Raw genomic sequence first — 19,559 nt, 5'->3', positions numbered from 1 at the left:
TGTACAATAGTTCCTACAATGCATGTTTTCCACAATCATTATCCTGGTAATTGCTCTTCACATCACATCAGCGTCTTTTTGTAATGTTGAAGATACTTGGAATGGACTTTCTTCGCAACAAAAAAACAAACAATACAAAACAATTCATTAAACAAACAGTAAATTAGCAAGAGCTTTCACACCAGTGAATTTAAGTAATGCCTCTTATACAAAAGGTCATACCAAAGTTACTTTATTTGTGTCCACTGCATCTACAAAAATAAACACAAGACTTTCTGAAATCCAATTACATTGAAGTACTTTTCATTTACGGTCTGTTATAGTGTTTTGTCACCTTTTACAGCAGAGCTTGTGTACAGATCTTTGTGACTACGTGTGCAAAGTAAATATCATTTAATGGACAACTTAAAACAGAAATGAAGCTTTGCTAAGCAAAGTGATTCCTTCACAAGGACACATTCATATTTTGCCTGTCTGTGCTGGACAGTAATAAGCTTCAGGAACTACAAAAAAAACCAAAAAAAAAAACCAAAAACACTGAAATAAAGGATAAATTATCATAAAAAACTTTTTTTTAACCATTCCAAACACAAGATACTGGTTAGTGGCACTCTCTGCAGCTGTCTGTACTTCATCCATACATGGTTTTCTTTTCTTAGTGCCACAAATGAAAATAATCAGGGATGAAGTTGTTTTTATGTAAACTGAAAACATGAAGTTGGAGAAGTCATTTACAGAGGGCCATTTTTTACAACGTACAAAAGTTTTTCTAGAGCTAAGTAATGGTCATTCTCTTTTACGAAAACGAGAGGAGTTTATTTATAAATAGGAGGAATTCGGTTATTAAGGCATCCATGAATCATGAATAACAAGAGAACCTGACTGCACGGTGATTCTTTCCGTTCCTTAGTTTGGAAAGGTGAGAAGAGAATAATATGATCAAGTGTTCCAAGTAAAATTAAAATGTTCTTGCAGTCCAGACCGGTGTCTTGTTTTTGTGATGTCCCCACATCCTCTGTATTAGATGCTCTATAGTGTATTTACTCACTTGTCAAATCATGCACAGCACACATGGGTAACAAACAACTTTCAACTCGGATGACCCCAAATCTATGTTTCAAGTTTGATCCCTTCGAGTGATTTTGTGTTTGTGTCTTTTGTTAGAACAAATTCTTGATTTTTATTATTTTTGTGTGTGATCCGTTAGAAAAGATCCACACGGAGTTATAGTCTCCACGGGGCAGGAGGGCAGCTGTCTCAGGGGCAGCAAGGTGAGAAGCCCTATACTTATCAGCGCACAGGACATATCCAACCTTACCTCGAGCTCCAAGAGCCCGAATTATAGCTCTGGATTTACAAGGTGAAAATATTGCATGGCAAAAAAAAATAATATTAATAATAAAAAAAAAACACCAAGAGATCTTATTTTAAATCAATATTTTTATGAAAACGTATTTATGTATTTAAATTATCAGTGCTTGTTATTTCTTGCAGGAAACGTTAAAGTGAAGAGGTTAATGGTGGAGGTAAATTCATCTGTCTCAAAGGTGACACGACTTCTTTGGAAGGCACTTTTCCTCTGATTTGGAAATCACAAGGCAAACTTTCCAACAAGCATCTTAACTGGTCCTGTCCGAGTTTAATTTTGTCATCTAGCCCCCTCTGTTCAATCAGTAAGGCTGATTTCATTTTGACGAAATGTTGGTATTCTTGAAACTGTTCCCCTGTGAGGTAGTTTCCTAAGATGTCCATCACCAACTTCTCACGGCGATCAAGGTTATCTTTAAGTTCCCTGGCATCCTCGTGTTGACCAGAGAGTTGTTTTTTCTTTTCATTCCATATTTTCTGTGAGAGAGAAAAAACAAAAATAGAAATTTTTTTCAAAATACATATAATTGTGGAAAGTGAAGCCAAAGTAGAAATGTAGTCTCAGAAATATATGTCTTGAATTGCTCTTTCATGCACGTACCATTTCCGCAGCACCTGTATCTTCGCTCAAATTGCTAAGTACATTCTCCACTCTTGCCAGGCGTCCTGAGAGTGACAGCAATAGATTGACCACTTTATCCAGATCTCCTATGAACATTTTATATTTATCAAACTCATTGGGTTTACAGAGGCTTTCAATCAGTGCCTCCACCTCTTCTCCGAGCTTGTTGTTAAGCTTGATGTCGACCTGAAGGCTTTCCTTGGCATCCTGGAGAACCTCCAGCTTGTGCGTAAGGCTGGTAATCAGCTCTGCCTGCATTGGAAAGAAATACACAATTGCATGGGTGATTTGTATCGATTGCTATACTTTATTATTCCTGTTTTCAACTTTGTAAGTGTATTTAACTAGCAGCTATCCCATCTTTTCAGTTTGACCTCTGTATTAAGGGCCAAAAGAGTGAGCCTACCCTCTCACTTATTATAGACAATTAGTCTGGAAGCCCAGCCATCTTTGTAATGCTGTATTTCAGGTAAGGCTCACCTTCCATGGGGTGGCTTGCTGTGGCTTATGTGCTATGAACAAAATACAGTACTAAAACTTCATGCTAAACTATATGTTTTTGGATTTGTAGTTGTATGCAGGTAATTTTTGTATTTGTATTTTTTTAAATGTGGCTAAATTTCATGTCATTGCTGCCAACCAGCAAACATGGATTGCATGGAGATATATTGTGTCTCTGTATTAATACTTTAAAGCCAATATCCCTATACTCTTCTGAATGAAGATTCCTTGTAGCTCTAAGAAGAGGAACCCTCCTTGTCAAGGTAGATGATGGTGAGGGTGCTGTGGTAGTCTAGGGCATCAATTCTAATAACTATATTATTAACTGTAACTGGAGTGGTGCTTCCATGTAGATGAGTGGTTTACTGTGGTAACCATCTTGTTCTGTTACTAATGCATCAGAAGGCATCTTATTCTGGTCTTTAACCCAATTAAATCATAGCACCACAGGGGGCATTATGTGACAGAGATTAATACTGTGGATGTCTTGTGCGTGGTAGGGCCCCAGGCATGACAAGCAGAGCATAGAAAAGTAGAATCTGACAGCAGATAAAACCCATTTGTCCCAACTAGTCTGCCCATTTTTCTGATGTAAGGACTCAAACCCCAGTCAGTCCTTGGTCCTGTCCCAGAGTGAGGATGCATTTATGCCTATCCTGTGCATGTTTAAATCCACTCACTGTATTATTCGCCACCACTGCTTGAAGACTGTCCCATTTATCTACCACAATCTCTGTAAAGTAGAACTTCTTTAAATTACATCTAAGCCTCTCTATCCACTAGTTTTAGATTATGACCTCTTGTTCTAAGATTACTCCTCCTTTGAGACAAACTTCCATTTAAGGAGCTTGTCCAGGTTGAAGCAAGTAGAAATAACAGTGAGTTTTCAATCTGATGCATCATTATATATACTAGGTAGCACCAGACCACAAGTAAGAACATGTCTTTCTAAATACCACCTCGTATTTTTGAGAAAATCTATAACTTTCCCAGCAATCTTGGAGGAAATCCACCCATGAAATATGTAAGAGGGACGGTTTCTTTGTGGGACTCAAAAAACACAGTTTCTCAATGCCATAATCAGGTAAAATAGTTATTTACCTATAAAATTACAAGTCACAAGAAGCAGACAATAAATACAGCAAGATCGGCAGCTCTCTTTGAAAGACTCATTAGGATACGGGTCCTGTGACAGTTTTCCTGCCCAAAGTATATTTCATCAGTTACATTATGACCAAACATATGACCAATTCAGGTTCTAGTTTAAGGGTTTAATGTGCTTTAATATTTAGAAAGGATAAAGAGCGATTGGTAGTTGCTTGTAATAATTGCTCATTACCTTCTTTTCATTCACATCAAAATCTTCTGTCCCCGCACCTTCCAGCATCTGTTTGCTTTTCTTCAGGAGTTCAGCTTTGGGGGCTGAAATGGCATAGTATGCAAAGCTTTTGTCTGTATTTTCTGAAGTTTCTTTTCTTTCTTCTTTTCTGTGTAACCAATACAAACATATTTAAATATATTCAACAAAAAGGTACTTGGTGCTTACTATTTCATGTCCGCTAAAGTTAGCAGGTCTGAGCTAGTAATCTGGTTTATAATGTTCCACCATACATTTGCCACTAGGTGGAGCTCCTAATCTTTGATTTGAGTTCAGCATTCATTATGTAATAGAAAAACGCTCCGAATCATAATAAAAGAGTTTACTAAATTCTAGGTGTTTATCACCTTATTGGTTCATACTACATGTGACAAAAAGCAAAAGGGAAAGTATGTCGGGCAAAAGTAAAGGGGTCTTTAGAAAAAAACAACAAAACTAAAGTTAAAATACTTTCATATCTTGAATACGGTAGACAGAACAAAAAAAAAAATATATATATATAATATATATATACACACAGTATGTTTTTTATATAATTATCGCAACTCTTAAAAGGGTTATTTATTTTGAATAATATTACACACACCTTAAGTGTTTTTACTTGTCAATCTGAGGATGCATAGGGAATTTGAAGGTAAATTTAATGGAGCTGTGTCATGTTCTTCATTGATTTGATGATACAGGTATATACTGGCCTAACTTGGTACTTAAATATAAGTGGCTCATTACGAGGCAACTCTAACTACAGAATTTCTGCAAACAATGTAGAAATATTGTCAGCCAGAATATTGGAGCTGGGATAGCCTGCATTTTGAAGGATCTCAAGGTCAGTTTGTTAAGATGTAACCAATGTTTTAGATTATTTTCATTAAATTATTTATTTTAAAAAAACCTGCGTTTAGGCTAAAGGTTATGAGCATGCTGAGTCCGGATAAAAAAAAAAATATAAAGAAGATATTCAATGTCCAGATGGTTAGGGTGATGCTTTTGTCAGTCTTTGTGGTTTGTTTATTACAGGGAGGGTTTACGGGACAGATTCAATTAAAACTTACTAAGTTTGCTATGAGCTATGAAAGGCCTACTCCAGTTTTGTTAGCCCTGTACCATGCACAGTACAATCCATGGAAAGACAACTCACCGAATAAACTGTGCATTATGTTTGGCAAGCTCACTAGAGCAAAGATGCCAGGGTTGGCTATTATTTACAATGCTTGATGTAGTTGGTGACTTTAAATTGCACCTCTCCTCAAAACCCGCACTGAAAATACACTTAATAAACCCTTTTGTCTGGGTGCAGGGGTCCACAGCAGCTAGAACACCCGATGCAATGTACCCCTAACTTGGAATAAATGAACTGTATCAGAAATATGAAGAAAACTGAGAGGAGATGGCTTAATAAAATTGCATAGTGAATTATATTTCATAATGAGTCTAATATTAAAAGCTAAGCACAAATTAGGTTTTGGCAGTTTTAATGTAAAGAATAGGTAGCTCTGGGGCTGTATGTGAACTCCAATGTCTGAGAATCATTGAAACAGTAATTTACCAACAGCTGAGACACATCCTGTAGACTGCTCACTCCTAGAATGCGAAGTCTAGTTTTAAAAAGCGTATTAAATGTTGGCTTTGGGTGATTTTCAAGACATTGAACATTGCCAAGAAATGTATATAATCTTAATACTTCTCATAACCTCACTGTGACATTAAAAGAAACTTTACATTTTGTGCAATTTAGCAGTATTTAACAGATTATGGATATCATCTTCATTTCACCCATAATAGGAGTGTATAAGAACAACAGAACCACAACTTTTTCATATGTCTTCTAAAGAAATATTGTCTTTTTGGCGTATGTGAAAGTATGTCTATGTTGGAAGGCATTCTGTTCTGTCTCGGCATAATCAGTGTAGGGCTGCAACTAACGATTATTTTCATAATCGATTAGTTGGCCGATTATTTTTTCGATTAATCGATTAATCGGATAAAAAAATTAATGTACGTTTTTCATTTATTTAAAATAATTTAATAAACAAATGATGTTAAATACAAACGCAGAATAAAAAAAAAACTGATAAAATGCATTTCTTGTCTTTATTTCCCAACCAGCCCCCCCAATTTATACACATTTGAGCCCAGACATGCCACGCTGCCTCGACATGCCACGCTGCCTCCCAGACATGCCACTCCACGCTGCCTCCCACATATACCACTCCACGCTGCCTCCCACATATGCCACACTGCCTCCCACATATGCCACGCTGCCTCCCACATATTCCACTCCACGCTGCCTCTCACATATTCCACTCCACGCTGCCTCCCACATATGCCACTGTGCCTGATATGCCTTATACCCCCTGATACACCACTCCATCCTCCCCAGACATGCCACGCTGCCCTCCCCACATATGCCTTATATACCGTATATGCCTTATACCCCTACCCCCAGATATGTCACTCCATCCTCCCCAGATATGCCTTATACCCCCCAGATATCTCATAGTCCCCTCAGAGTCACAGACCTGTTCGCATCACACTGACACCATACTATATATATAAGCACAGGGTTAATCTTCACTGCCCCCAGGATTTAGATTGCCCTTAGTTTGCCCCCCTTTACCTCTAACTGCGCCTTAAGTTAACTTTATTAAATTAATTAAATTAACCCTCAGTCCTCATCATTAAATTAACACTAAACACCCCATTAACCATAACTGCCCCTAAATTAACTCTAAATACCCCATCAAACACAACTACCCTAAATTAACCCTAAACACCCCATTAACCACAGCATCCCCTAAATTAACCCTAAAGACCCCCATCAACCACAACAGCCCCTAAATTAACCCTAAACACCCCATTAACCACAACTGCCTCAAATTAACCCCAAACACCCCATTAACCACAGCTGCTCCTATATTAACCCTAAACACCCCATTAACCATAACTGCCCCTAAATTAACCCTAAACACCCCATTAACCATAGCTGCCCCTAAACACCCCATTAACCATAGCTGCCCCTAACACCCCATTAACCATAACTGCCCCTAAATTAACCCCCACCTCCCCTAACTTTCAGCAGCCCAAATATTAATTTTATACTTACAGTTAGATGAGTGTCACAGCCATGTGGTTCTGGCCTTCTGGGAGAAGGAAGGGGGCGGGGCCAGTTGTCACAGTGATTACAGGGAGGGACTGGTAAGTAGGAGCTGCTGCTGTGAGTCAGACTAAACGGATTATATAACGAGGGGTATTTTTCAGAGCGTTTGCTCTGAAAAACCCTCTGTTTATAATCGATAAAAATCGATTCAACTAATCGATAATGAAATTCGTTGGCAACGATTTTCATTATCGATTATTATCGATTTTATCGATTAGTTGTTGCAGCCCTAAATCAGTGTGTACTTACTTTCCATTTTCCACTGAAGCAACCATGTCTTGTGCACTTTTGTCTTCTTTCCACTTCCTGTTATTATCCTTCAATTCTCTGCTGCTTTTTGTAAACAGACCACTCATTAAGTCCATCGTGGTCTTCATCTTTGACTCAGGATCCAAAATGTCAGCAAGAGACTTGTCTTTGTCTACAATCTCCTTAGCCAACTCCTGAGTCTTGACGTCTTCTGGAGACATTATATCCGTCTGGACGGAAGTTAAGGTGCTGCGGTTTTCACAGGGAAGGTACTCCATCTCCAAACGTTGAGAAGCACTAGACACCATGTCTTTATGAGGGGTAGAATGTTCTGCATAGTTATGAGTTGCTACCTCACTGTTTGGGGTTGGTTGTGGTTCTTGTGCCGCACTGAAAGGTCTTTCTAGTGGTTGTTCATAATTTTTAATGGGTGTACGAGTTGTAATCATACTTTGGGGTGCTATAGCCATCTCATCAATCACAACAGAAGGTCTGTCAAGGAAACAGCATTCATAATATGAATTTATATTTTAACTTTATATGGATGACTTTGTTTACATTTGAAAAAGGAAATAATGAACATTAATACAATATTCCCAGTGCTGCATACATTGCATTAAACTATGGATTGGTAGTCATTTACTAAAATCTATTTGCAAAAACATAAATCATGTCACGATTACTATTCCTTGATATTAAAAATATAATTCTCCCCAAGTATCAACACTAACAAGCATCTGTGGTTATGCTTTTGTACACAGTACATTCATTTCAATGAACTTTTGATTATACATAAATAAAAATGGATTACCTTTCTTTGTCCTCATCTTTGACAGAGTTTGACAAGGTGTCTTTGTTTTCATACATCCCAGGAGAAGGATTTGGCTGTGGCTTTGTGCTTTCGTTGAGAAGAGCATCATCTATGGTGGGAGGTGCAAAATGAGGTGGAGATGGAGGAATAGCCGGATCTCTGTAAAATGCATCTACCTCTGGCTCTTTCATGAATACCTCATCATCTTCTTCATCTTGCCCCACAAAAGGGGAAGATGACTGAAGACAAGATTCGGATATGCGAAGAGATATTTTTCCATAGTGAGAAGAGGCCTCTGGTTCAGAGGAACTGCTGCTCCACATAGAATTGCTATTCCATCTAGGAGAAAGTTTATTTCCAAATGTTGGAGAAGGAGTCTTTTCCTGTGGAAACTGTTGTTCACTGGTGAATTTGGTACATTTAATTTTGGGGGGGGGTGGCCTCTGTGGTGGGGTAGCCTTCTTAATGGATACTTTTTCTGTGGAATGTTCATATGATTTGTGGTCGTGCATAGGAGATGCTTCTTTATCTACAACCCTTTTCCTATTATAGAGGCATTCTTCAGCAAAATCTGGTATGCAATGGGTGGTGGAGACTTCAACAGTTTTAGAAGGATTTGGTTGACTTGGCAATGGCACGGTTATTGACTTAGACTCATGTAAATGGGTAGGAATTCCAAACTCTGGTTTAAGGCTTTGGGGTATAACCTGATTTTTTGCATTCATATACACAGTGTTCTGTATGGCAATACTGCTTGTAGGAGGGAGATTTTTTTCTCCTGTGCCACCACCATTATCTTGATGAGACTCTAAAGTGCTACGGAAAGATCCTTTATCCGTTTTAACTCCACTTCTGCTTTTCAAGACACTAAAATAAGCCACACAATATGGTGTTATAAAAAATATGTCCCCCTGCAGTCTTAAGGCATTTTTTTAAAAGCAAACAACAAAAAAATCATTATTTGGTTTGATAAGTACGAAAAATTAGACAGTAGCCAGATATCACAGAATTTCAGTATTATAATCAAAAAGAAAACTTGAGAAGCTAACAAACGTCACTATATGGATCCCAATAATTACTATTTACTAACATTATTCTATACTTATCCAAGCCAAAGAATAATTAATTCAGTTGCCTTTTCCTCCTTTTCCACAGTTGGTCATTGGGACAGTAATGTGTTATAACAAAGAAACGGTGGGAATTACTTATAAACTGGGAGCGTATGATACATGTAATAGCTAAAATTTAGAAACACTGCAAGGTCTATGATGATATGTATAAAATGGAGTCACCAGCCTTCATACGTGTAGTGAATGCAATAACATGACCTTGGATGTGGTAGTTAAAAGACAAAATACTGACAAATATTTACACATAAATGAACCACTTTTTATGTGATTGTGTGCCTTTTTCTTTGCAGATTTACTTTTAGGACTGATGGATTCCACAAGCATTTATACTGTATACTCTAGGTGTCCCACTATATTTGCATTAAGACATCTTTATGAATCAAATCCCATATATTATTGTTGGTGTTGATGCACGTTAGATTTAAAAAAAATAATTAAAAACAATGATTTGCAATAGCTAATATTTAGCTCTGCTGCTTAAACTCAGGGCTCTGAAATTGTATTGAAAAAGAAAAAAATACTCTATAAGTAATAACATGCACTGAACATACCTGAATCCTTGATAAGAACCATAAGAAGTGTTTTTTACATTGACGTCCTGCCTACTCATGAGATCCTGAAATACAAGAAATAACCATGTAAAGCATATTTGTTTTCAGTGTGGAATGCCAGTGATTTGCGGAAAGCCCAAGTGGATTGTTCCACATTGTACAGTCACACATCACCCAGTTACCCTATGTTTTAACCCTTCTATCGGAATGGCTCCAGATTGCCTGTATTCTATTCACTGAAATTTTGCAAATGCCTCCTGGCGGTATGGCGTTACCAATGTGGACTTACATTGGTTCTTTCCACATTAACACATAAGCAGAGTTTATCAAAGTTGTTTGCTTCAAACAATTTACATATAAACACAGCTATTTATGAAGATTTGGCACGTATTTCTGAGCTGTGGATTAAAAAACTGCTTCCATTGTTGTTTTCTTATGACAGTCGAGAGACTCCTTGTTTCATTTTATGAGTGAGTAAAAGTTGCTTCTCTGTTTGGATGGGAAGCAAATAAATGAATTGGTCCAGGATATTGTGGGAGCCAATAACACTACTTAGGGCAGATTGAAAAAACTCCTAGAAATGAATCATTTATATTGCCGATGTACTAACTTTTTTCTATGGGTTTTTCTGAACTAGGCATAATGTGAAGTATTGGCAAATGAAATATATTTTAAAGGTACAACGGTTCCATTCACTAAACATAGCCCCATTTCCTTACTGGAATCAACACTCAGCTGTTGATAAGCAATATATAATAATAATAATAATAATACATACTATTATTAATTCTATTTTAGAATTATTACTGGATGGTTTTGCAGAATTATATACATAACTCATTGAGTGGTAGCAGATGCTGCAGAATGTGCTGCTTATCAGAACAAAGAACCATTTGGCTCATAAACTACGGTATCGTAGGAACATTCAAGAATTACATTATGAACCTCTACACTAATCCAACAGCTAAAGTGGTCGGTCACTTACTGGACTCAGACTGGTTCCCTATAAAAAACGGAACCCGCCAAGGATGTCCACTAGCCCCTTTACTTTACATTCTTAGTATAGAGCCTCTTGCGGAACTATTGAGACAATCACCCGATATATTTGGTATACAAATTAATTCGGAGTCATTTAAAATTTCTCTCTATGCAGATGACGTAATTTTGTCAATGACGAACTTTAACTCTTCTCTTCCTGCACTCTTTAAAACACTAGATAAATATGGCCTAATTTCTAACTATAAAATTAATCTTGGGAAAACGCAGCTTATCACGACCTGCTTTACGCAAGACGAAATAATTGAGCTTGGGTCCCTGTGTTCACTTGATTGGAATTCACAAACTATAGATTATCTCGGAATTAATATCACAAGAACTTCCTTTGCTTATTAATTTTAACTCTAAAAAACTAATCGGTAAAATAAAAGCACAGCTCTCAAGGTGGAAAAACCTTGAAATCTCTTGGCTTGGCCGAATCCATCTAATAAATGGATATTTAATTCCTAAAATTCTCTACTTTTTTAGAACAATCCCTCTGAGAGTTTACCCCCCTATTTTGAAGCATATTCAGCAAACCATCGACCATTTTATCTGGCAGCAGAAAAGACCAAGGATAACAAATAACATCCTAACCAAGAAATGAAATAGAGGGGGAATATCCTACCCGAGTATCAACAAACTTCATGACGCCACAATGTTGACCCACTATCTGGCCTGGGATAAAAAATCTAATAATTCCCCAAGATGGTTATACATAGAGGAATCAGATATGGGTCTTGGTGAATAATAATTATATTATATTGAAAAATATAAAAATCCTGAATCCCATAATTTACGATACACTCAAAACATTGCTTAAACTCAAACGGAGTATGGGGATAAAAAGATCTCTTATGCCTTCTACTCCAATTGAGGCTATCCGCTACTTTATTAGAGATATAGACCTGACCAGATGGCAAGGATGCGGTATCTCCTGCATTGGAAACCTGTTAGACCAAGATACTACTGCGCCGTTTCCCCAGATATGTAAAACTTTCTCTCTACCACCATCTGAATTATTCTCTTTTTTGAGGATTAAGAATTGTATTAACCAGGTAGGAATTGATAGGAATCCGGAACTAGAACATTGGCTTACAACACACAAAAAACAAATCTCAAGTTCATCTAAATTGTTACTATCTATGCAAAAAGACGAGAAAGATCCACCAATCCTGAAGTGAGAAAGTGAGCTAGGTTTTGAGTTCTCCTTGGATCAATGGCGACAGGCCTTGGTTCTCACAAGAAAGTATGTCCACTCAATAAATTTAATAGAGACTTATATTAAGATAACCTATAGATGGTATCTGGTTCCAACTAGATTCAACAAAATCAGCAGTGCACATCTAAACAGATGCACATTTGCCCATATTTGGTGGGAGTGCCCACAACTATTGAATTTAAGATATAACCTTTCGCAATTACTTGGCTCACTTTTTCACTTTCAGGACCAACTAGATCCACAGATGTTCCTTTTCCATCTGGGACTTGAGAAATTCCATTTAAACCATAGAATTTTAATTATCCATATATTTATGGCCGCAAAAATATGCATAGCTAGAAATTGGAGACAGGCAGGCCTACTTGACTGGAGATTAGTTATCAATCAAACTAACCATCAGTACTCAATGGAAAGAGGATACTACATTAAAATTAACAAGCTTGATAAATTTGACAATATCTGGTTATTCTGGAAACACTTTCGAGATACTGATCTAGAGAACGTTAGAAATCCTACTACTTGAGGTCTAACTCTTAATTTCCCTCTCATGTCACCCCTGGGCGGACGTTATACTATATCATATCATGACCTAATTTATGAGTAATAGCTAGCCCCCACGTGCTTCTCACCGTCTCCCACGTGTGATTGTTTGATGTATGAATGCTATGTGAGGTTTTGTGATTGGCACTTGGTTGCCAAATCTACAGCCTATACCAGACAATACGTTGTAACCTATTCTCTGCGCTTTTTCCCTATTCGGTTGGGGTAGTAGTATACTGTTTGTCTGTTTATAAAGTTTCTAAACAACTATATAACATACGGTAGAACGAAATATAGAAATAAATAAGGATTGGACGCTTTGTTCATTTTGAATAAGTGTTTAATTTCATATAATTCCACTCCAGAATTCCTTCTTTTTTTTTTTTTCTTTTTCTTTTCCTTTTTTTTGAAAAAACTCAAGAACCATTTGGCCCACTGAAATAAGTGTAATTATGGCTCCGTAAGTTTGGTAGGGGAGTGCTGGGATATGATATCTCATGATGGGAGTCTGAAGACAGCTGCTGCAGTGGTAGGTGCTAAATATAATGTAATGTAATGGGTTCATGGTTCTATTATTGTATCATTTTAATAAGGACATTTGTCATAGTTTTAATGGCTACAGTGGGAACTTATGCATGTATTTTTATTGATAACGGCATCAGTTCGTAAAAGGGTCAGTAAATGTCAAATAGAGTACATTATAAATTGTAAGCTTTTTTGAGCAAGGCCCCTGTTGTTTCTGTATGTCATCTTGTTATGATATATAGTAATTGTAATGTCCTGTCTACCCTTTGTACAGCCCGGTGGAATCTGATGGCGCTATATAATATAATAATAATATAATAATAATAATAATAATATGTAATAATAAATAAAATTAATAATAATAATGTACAGAGTAGATACGGAAATAATATAAAAATAAAAAATTATATAAAATGCAGAATGTGTATTACTATTTTGTACTCTCAAGAACATCCCCTTTTGCCATTATTACCATGTTTGTTTAAGCCTTTTTCACTGTACTGACCTAGGGTCTCTACCACACGAACCAATGCTTCTGGCGGTGCCAGCATTGACATGACAGAATGCCAAAACAGAGGCCGTAGCTCCAAACTCTGTAATTGGAACAAGTCCTGCTACACTGCTACCATAAATCTGTCAGCACAGAGTTATCAATAATGGCTGCCACTGATGGGGAAGAGTCCAGGCTATCAACAAGAAACCTATATAGTTGTGTATTAGTAGGGATATCTCCTTACTTATTTAAAATACCAAGGGTGTAGTATTAATAAGTTTAAAAAGGCTAGTGTAATTAGTTTTAAAAGAGAACAGATGGCAAAGAACCTGTCCATGGAACCGGAAGTTGTAAGAAACCTGACATAGTCTTAACAGCAGACTTGGAAGAGTTACACGAGTTAATACTTGTTAATCCAGATCTGAAGGGTATTCACTATTGACCTGAGCTCATTGAAACCTGGTTTGAATTCAACCTGCTAAAAACTGCCTGGAAGCAACAATGACTTTTTTTTCCCACTGAGCCAACAATCATCAAAGAGGCCGAAAGGAAGTTTGATTATCATCACAAATCTCTAATTACATACTATTAAATACTGTTATCTAAAAAGGAAGCAGATACTTATGTAGGCCCTTTCTTTGAGTTTTATGCAAAACCTTGTTTTACTATCTCAGCATTATGGACGGTCAATATAGCCCTGATTAAAATAAATTGCGTACTTTGCCATTCCCTAAACTGAAAACATATTCATACATAGCTGCTGGGTATGAATGTATCACAGTAATCTACAGTCCTAAAACTCACAAGATGTGTATAGAAACATTTACTCACTTACAAAATTAACAAAGTCACATAAACTATGTTGATAAAACCACAACCCCTATCCACACCCCTAAAACCCCCAAAACAATATTTGTCCTCTTTAGCCATTTTAAAAACATAGGGGTTGTATGCTATTATGTTATGGGTAATATTCAATAAATTGGCTTTTTGGGGATTTTTATATGATTTCTAAATACCTTTTAAAGCAAAAGACCAAGATACTTTAGAGTTGGAGACACTTCTGGGGTTCTGTAGAACACTCTGATACACTCATACCAGCATATATACAGAGCTCCTAGAAAAGACGGACGTCAGCAAGGGAATAGAGTGATCTACATCTTAGAGGGATAAAATAAACTATTAATAAAGATCCTAATGCACTGCTGCCAAAGTTATTTTTCTTATTTTATGTAAACATGTCATCCTATTTTACAGGCCGTAAAGGGGTTAATCTAAATGTAATCAATTGATTTTAATACTGTGCCAAAATCTTAACAGACAGCTGTTGAAAAGTGAAATTATGGATTTTTTTTTACTATTCTGAAATTTTCAAGCCTTTTTTAGAGATAATTTCATTATGAGTAACATGGGGCTATGTGTATGATGTGATTTTGGAGGTTTGGAAAGTGGTCTTATTACTATAGTGGTCCATTTGTTGCTATGGTGATAAAGCCACTTAACAAACTGTATTCAAAAAACTACTTTTTAACACAATACTAATTAACCAAAAAAGTTAAATAGATTCAACTTTTTGTACCACAGTCATATCATATACCCATATCACAATAACAATGCAATGCTGCTATTCATTTTAGGAAACATTAATTCTAGAGATATGCTGGTGATAAGGAAGCCATGAGAGGGTACTAATATACGAATATAGCAAGTTCCCTACTAAAAGACATTGCCAGAAGCTTATTTTACTGTGAGCTAGTTAAAAGACATGCTATTCTTTGACCCATGAGACTATTAGCAGTCCAGGATGATCCTCAGCAACATTCCCACAACCAAATCAAAGTAAGTGTGTGATAGTTGTGATACCCTAATGACACAATGTCCATTAACAACTGTAAACAGTTTGGGCAAAGTACTAAAAAAGCTGAGAATATTTAAAGAGGATTGTAAGAAGCTCTTTTTGCAATTATGTTTGAAAATTACTGCATGCTCTTTCCCATAACATCCTTTATCAGTTAAGATATCCTGAAACAGTTTTAGTAAAATACTTATATACATGGATTTTTTTTTTCTTAATATATTACTGCAGGTGCCTAATTGATTGATAAATACTATGTGCATCTATTATTACACAGAAAAAATGTATCCATTATTGGCTCAGAAATATCTTATGTTGTCTTCTAATTCCCTCTGTTCCAATCGGTTTCAAACCACTGTCTATCTATATATCTACGTGTAGTATATGGAAAAAATGATTAGTGTAACAAAGGAGCAAAACCAGATTCTAAAAAGAATTAGGATGCACAGTGAAGCACAACATATTTGTAAACAGAGTTGTATAGATTATGGTGTCAAAAGATACCCAGCGGAATGAAAGGCTAGGTATTTTTCAGTAGGTTTGCAGTGGAGCCTTTTCTTTCATTCAACACTTTGGTTTTTTGAAGTCACTATAGTTTTCATATTGGAATTGTGTCAGCTCTAGCTACTTTGTTCACGTACAATGCTGGAAGGCAGTATTTACACTTACCCGGCTTTTCTTGTCATCAGCAGGAGATGATCTTGACCTGACATGGTGGGTAACTGTTTGCTGTAATGTGTCGATCAAATCCTCAGCAGATGCAGATTTACCAGACTTTCTTTCTCCTATGCTTTTTTTATAATCAACTGCTGTTGATGATGTGAATTCTGTGTGCTTGGTTGCCTGAGGGCTCATACTTGGCTCAGTTTTTGTCCTGTAATCAAGTAACCTGTGGTGAGCGAAAGAGCTACTGCGGGTCCTGCTTATGTGATGGTCTGTGTCTTGCTCAAAGCTGTCTAGGCCAAAAATCCCTGATAGTCCCGGTGGAAGAGTGGAGGAAACGCGTCCAGTTTTAGAAACCGTATTCCTAATATCCCAGGCATGGCCAGGGAGGTGCTCCTGTAGAGAGTTCATGCTAGATGTTGAGGAGATACTCTGGTTATCCATGATGCTCCCCGAGAAATAGCTACTTTGTGACCTTTCTTTTAATAATCCACCTTCTTGAGAGGAAGGTCTTCGGCCAGTCTTGCGCTCTATATAGTCTGCAAGAGCATTTTGCTGGAGCTGCTTAAGCTCTGGCTTTGACAGGTTAACAGTGGAACAAGCCTTACCATCTCTTTCAAATATTCGGCGCCTGTCTGCCACTGTGTTCTCCAAGAAGCTGACATTTTGCCCCTTCTTTTGAACATTTCGTGATGATTCATTCTCAGTAGCTCCCACCTCATTCATCTTTTCTGGCTCAGAGTAGGACCTTTTTTTCTGCTCAGCTGTCAACCGTCTCCGGGGTCCAATGCGAGTTACTGGGTATGAAACCCCTTGGCTCGGAATATCTTGAACTTTAGCACAGCTATCTGTTGGAGTGATGCTGTGCCTTTCTTTTGGCACATGAGGGGACACAGGTGAAGTCTTGCTATATAGGACAGCTGACGTAGGTCTTTTGACGTTCTTTCCTTGTTTCTGATATTGAGGTGGGCTGATTTCTAGATCTTTGCGTCTAAAAGATGTTGCTTCTAGCACCTTGGATTGTGCATCTTTGATGCTGTTCCTATAAGACCTGTTAAATCCAAGAGTGTCTTGCTGAGAACTTTGCCAGTGGTCGTCTTTATTTGGCATTGTTTGGGTATCAACTGTTCTTTTATTGTCAGCTGGCATTGCTTGCAAGACATAGTGTTCATGGTTATATTGCTGTGTTTTGTCTACTTGACTCTCCACCACTTGTTTTTGAGATTCTCCTGCTCTCATGCTGTAGACACTGCCTGCTCTTTTTAACTGCTGAGCACCTGTATCTTTCTCTATGCTGTGGGAACTTGACAGCCTACGCTTCTCACTACACAAATTATGTTCCTGGGAATTAAACCTGTTTCGTATTTCTTCAATACTGTTTACAGATCCTCTGTTGTTTGATGACCTATTAGCTTGCCCTGTCGGGTGGCTATAATGATTTCCTGCAGTGACTTGAGATCGTTGACTCTCTTGCTCCCTTTGTTCTATCATGGAGATTTTTTCTAGCACTGAAGACCGGGGTTTATTCACCTCTCCCTTCCCATACTGTACGCTGTGAGTGCTTTGGGTGCTGCTTGAGCTTAACCTTCTTCTGGTAAAATCACATATTTTATTTTGAGATGGGGAAACAGGCTCTTCAGGTTTTACATTTTTGTTATAAAGCATCACTGAACTGTCTATATCATCAATTAATTTTGTAAAGCTTGGGCTGTCTAATTCACTTCTATGATCAGAGTCTTGTTGGTCAGGTTTGTCATGAGCTTTGCTGTTTGAAGTGGAGGTGTTAGCCCACTGCTTATCTTCTAGCGTATCAGTGCCACTTTGTATTCCGTATGTTTTTGTATTGACTGGTGTTGGTGAAATCTCATGTTTGGCTTTAATTTCATCCCGGTGATTTTGAATTGAACTCACTGTCTCACTTTCAACAGGGATATGAAATCCCTGCACTTCACACTTTCTCCCACGAGTTGAGGTTTGATTTTTTGTTGCAATCTTTACTCCGGCTTTAATCTGCTGGTCACTGTTGCAGACATAGTGATTTGTTTGTGAGACATTTGTGTCCTTTTCACTTTTTGGACAACTTGTACAAGTTTCAGGTCCCATTGAAAAATGCAGTTTGTACGGAGCAAAATTGCTAGCGCCCTCTTGTTTTTTCTCTTTATCTTTATTAGTATGGTTTGTTGGTTGAAGCTTAGTGGTTCTAGTTTGGAGAAATTTGTAATCCTTTCCCTTGTTATCACACTGTGGGGTTGGTTCAGGGTTTTCTACAAAGACTGAAGGTGTTGAACTGTATGCGCCCTCTTTGGCTAGAGCTGGGTAAAGGCTTCCAGAGTTGTTTTTAGGAGGCAGTGGTGCGTGTGCAAAATGTGGCTCCGGAGATGGCACTGGATAGATTCCAGTAGGAAGCATTGGCTGTCCAGGCTGTGGTGCCTGTGGATAGATTTGCTTAGGTTTTATCAATGGACTGCTTTCTGGACTCTTCTCCAAAACAGTGTGCAGCTGCCCATCACCAAATGTTGGCTTCAACTGCTGACTCAAATTACTAGTGCCACTGACAGGATGTGATCCAGTTGCTTTGGGGAGTGTTCTCAAACATCGGTTCTGATCTATGCTTGACCAAGAGCTGGGCCTTTCATGATGCCTTGTTACTGCATAACTGTCACTGCGTGTAGGAGGCATAGGTGCCCCCCTTTCCAGGCAATCACTCTCAGAAAAAACTCTGCTTTGCTCCAATCTGCCAGGTGGGCCACCACTGTTTCTGTTGGAATTAGTAAGTCTATTAAAGTTTCGGTTCTTGACTGAGGAAGAGTTCACCTCATACTCTTCAGACACACCACGTTGAGCATCGTAGACTGTCTTGATATACCTGATATCTGCATGCTTTATTCCTTCTTGTACGTTATTACGGGAGTGCATACTTTCCATAGAATAGGACCTTTCCTTGGAGAACGAGGTGGGATGGTATTCTGGTATGCTGGAGTTAGTTGAGAAGGAACTGTAGGCAGAGTCTCTTTTGTTATGGAGATGAGCAAGTTGATCAATGCAGTTGGTGGACTTTGCTGGTGAAAGATAGTGGTAAGAGTGATACGTGTGTGATGCGTGATCCAAGCTTTCCATGCTCCCTCTTGAGCTGTATTGATCAGGGCTCCGTCTTAAGTACCCATGTTCGTAGCTGGAGAGATCACTTGTGGAAGAGCTGGAAGAATGAGGAAGGCAAAGAAAAGCGTTACTGTTTGCAAGGAACATTTGTTTGAACTTATAAATAAACTTGCAGATGAAATGTTTAGGTTATGGGAGGAACGGAAGAGAAAGCATATTTGGGCCATACTCTGCTCACTGCCAGCTGTCATTCCTGCATTAGTGTAAGTAATTGCTTGCGGCTGCTGTGTTCATCCTATTAATCAAAACTATAGGAATCACCCCAACATGAAGAAACGGAAAAGCCAGAACCCTGTAGGA

At 37.8% G+C, this 19,559-nt stretch overlaps 1 protein-coding gene across 1 annotated transcript in view; it reads right to left on the bottom strand.

Annotated features, from left to right (window-relative positions):
• Window positions 1–1,500: 1,500 nt before the first annotated feature.
• Window positions 1,501–19,559, bottom strand: part of LOC149284289 (protein Shroom3-like) — a 34,353-nt gene continuing 16,294 nt past the window's right edge. Inside the window, exons 2-9 of the mRNA XM_089496878.1 lie at window positions 18,065–19,296; window positions 16,107–18,010; window positions 9,768–9,832; window positions 8,087–8,953; window positions 7,276–7,767; window positions 3,831–3,978; window positions 1,970–2,242; window positions 1,501–1,845 (exon numbers count right to left, since the gene is read on the bottom strand). Of these exons, the coding sequence (XP_089353004.1) occupies window positions 1,501–1,845; window positions 1,970–2,242; window positions 3,831–3,978; window positions 7,276–7,767; window positions 8,087–8,953; window positions 9,768–9,832; window positions 16,107–18,010; window positions 18,065–19,296 (5,326 nt within the window). The remainder of the gene's footprint in view (window positions 1,846–1,969; window positions 2,243–3,830; window positions 3,979–7,275; window positions 7,768–8,086; window positions 8,954–9,767; window positions 9,833–16,106; window positions 18,011–18,064; window positions 19,297–19,559) is intronic.

Source organism: Sceloporus occidentalis, unplaced genomic scaffold (genome assembly GCF_023333645.1).
Source record: "Sceloporus occidentalis isolate IW3139 unplaced genomic scaffold, rSceOcc1.0.p SCAF_95, whole genome shotgun sequence".
NCBI classification, from domain to species: Eukaryota; Metazoa; Chordata; class Lepidosauria; order Squamata; family Phrynosomatidae; genus Sceloporus; species Sceloporus occidentalis.
The sequence above is the reverse complement of the archived record's forward strand: the minus strand, read 5'-3'. Positions and strand labels throughout refer to the sequence as shown.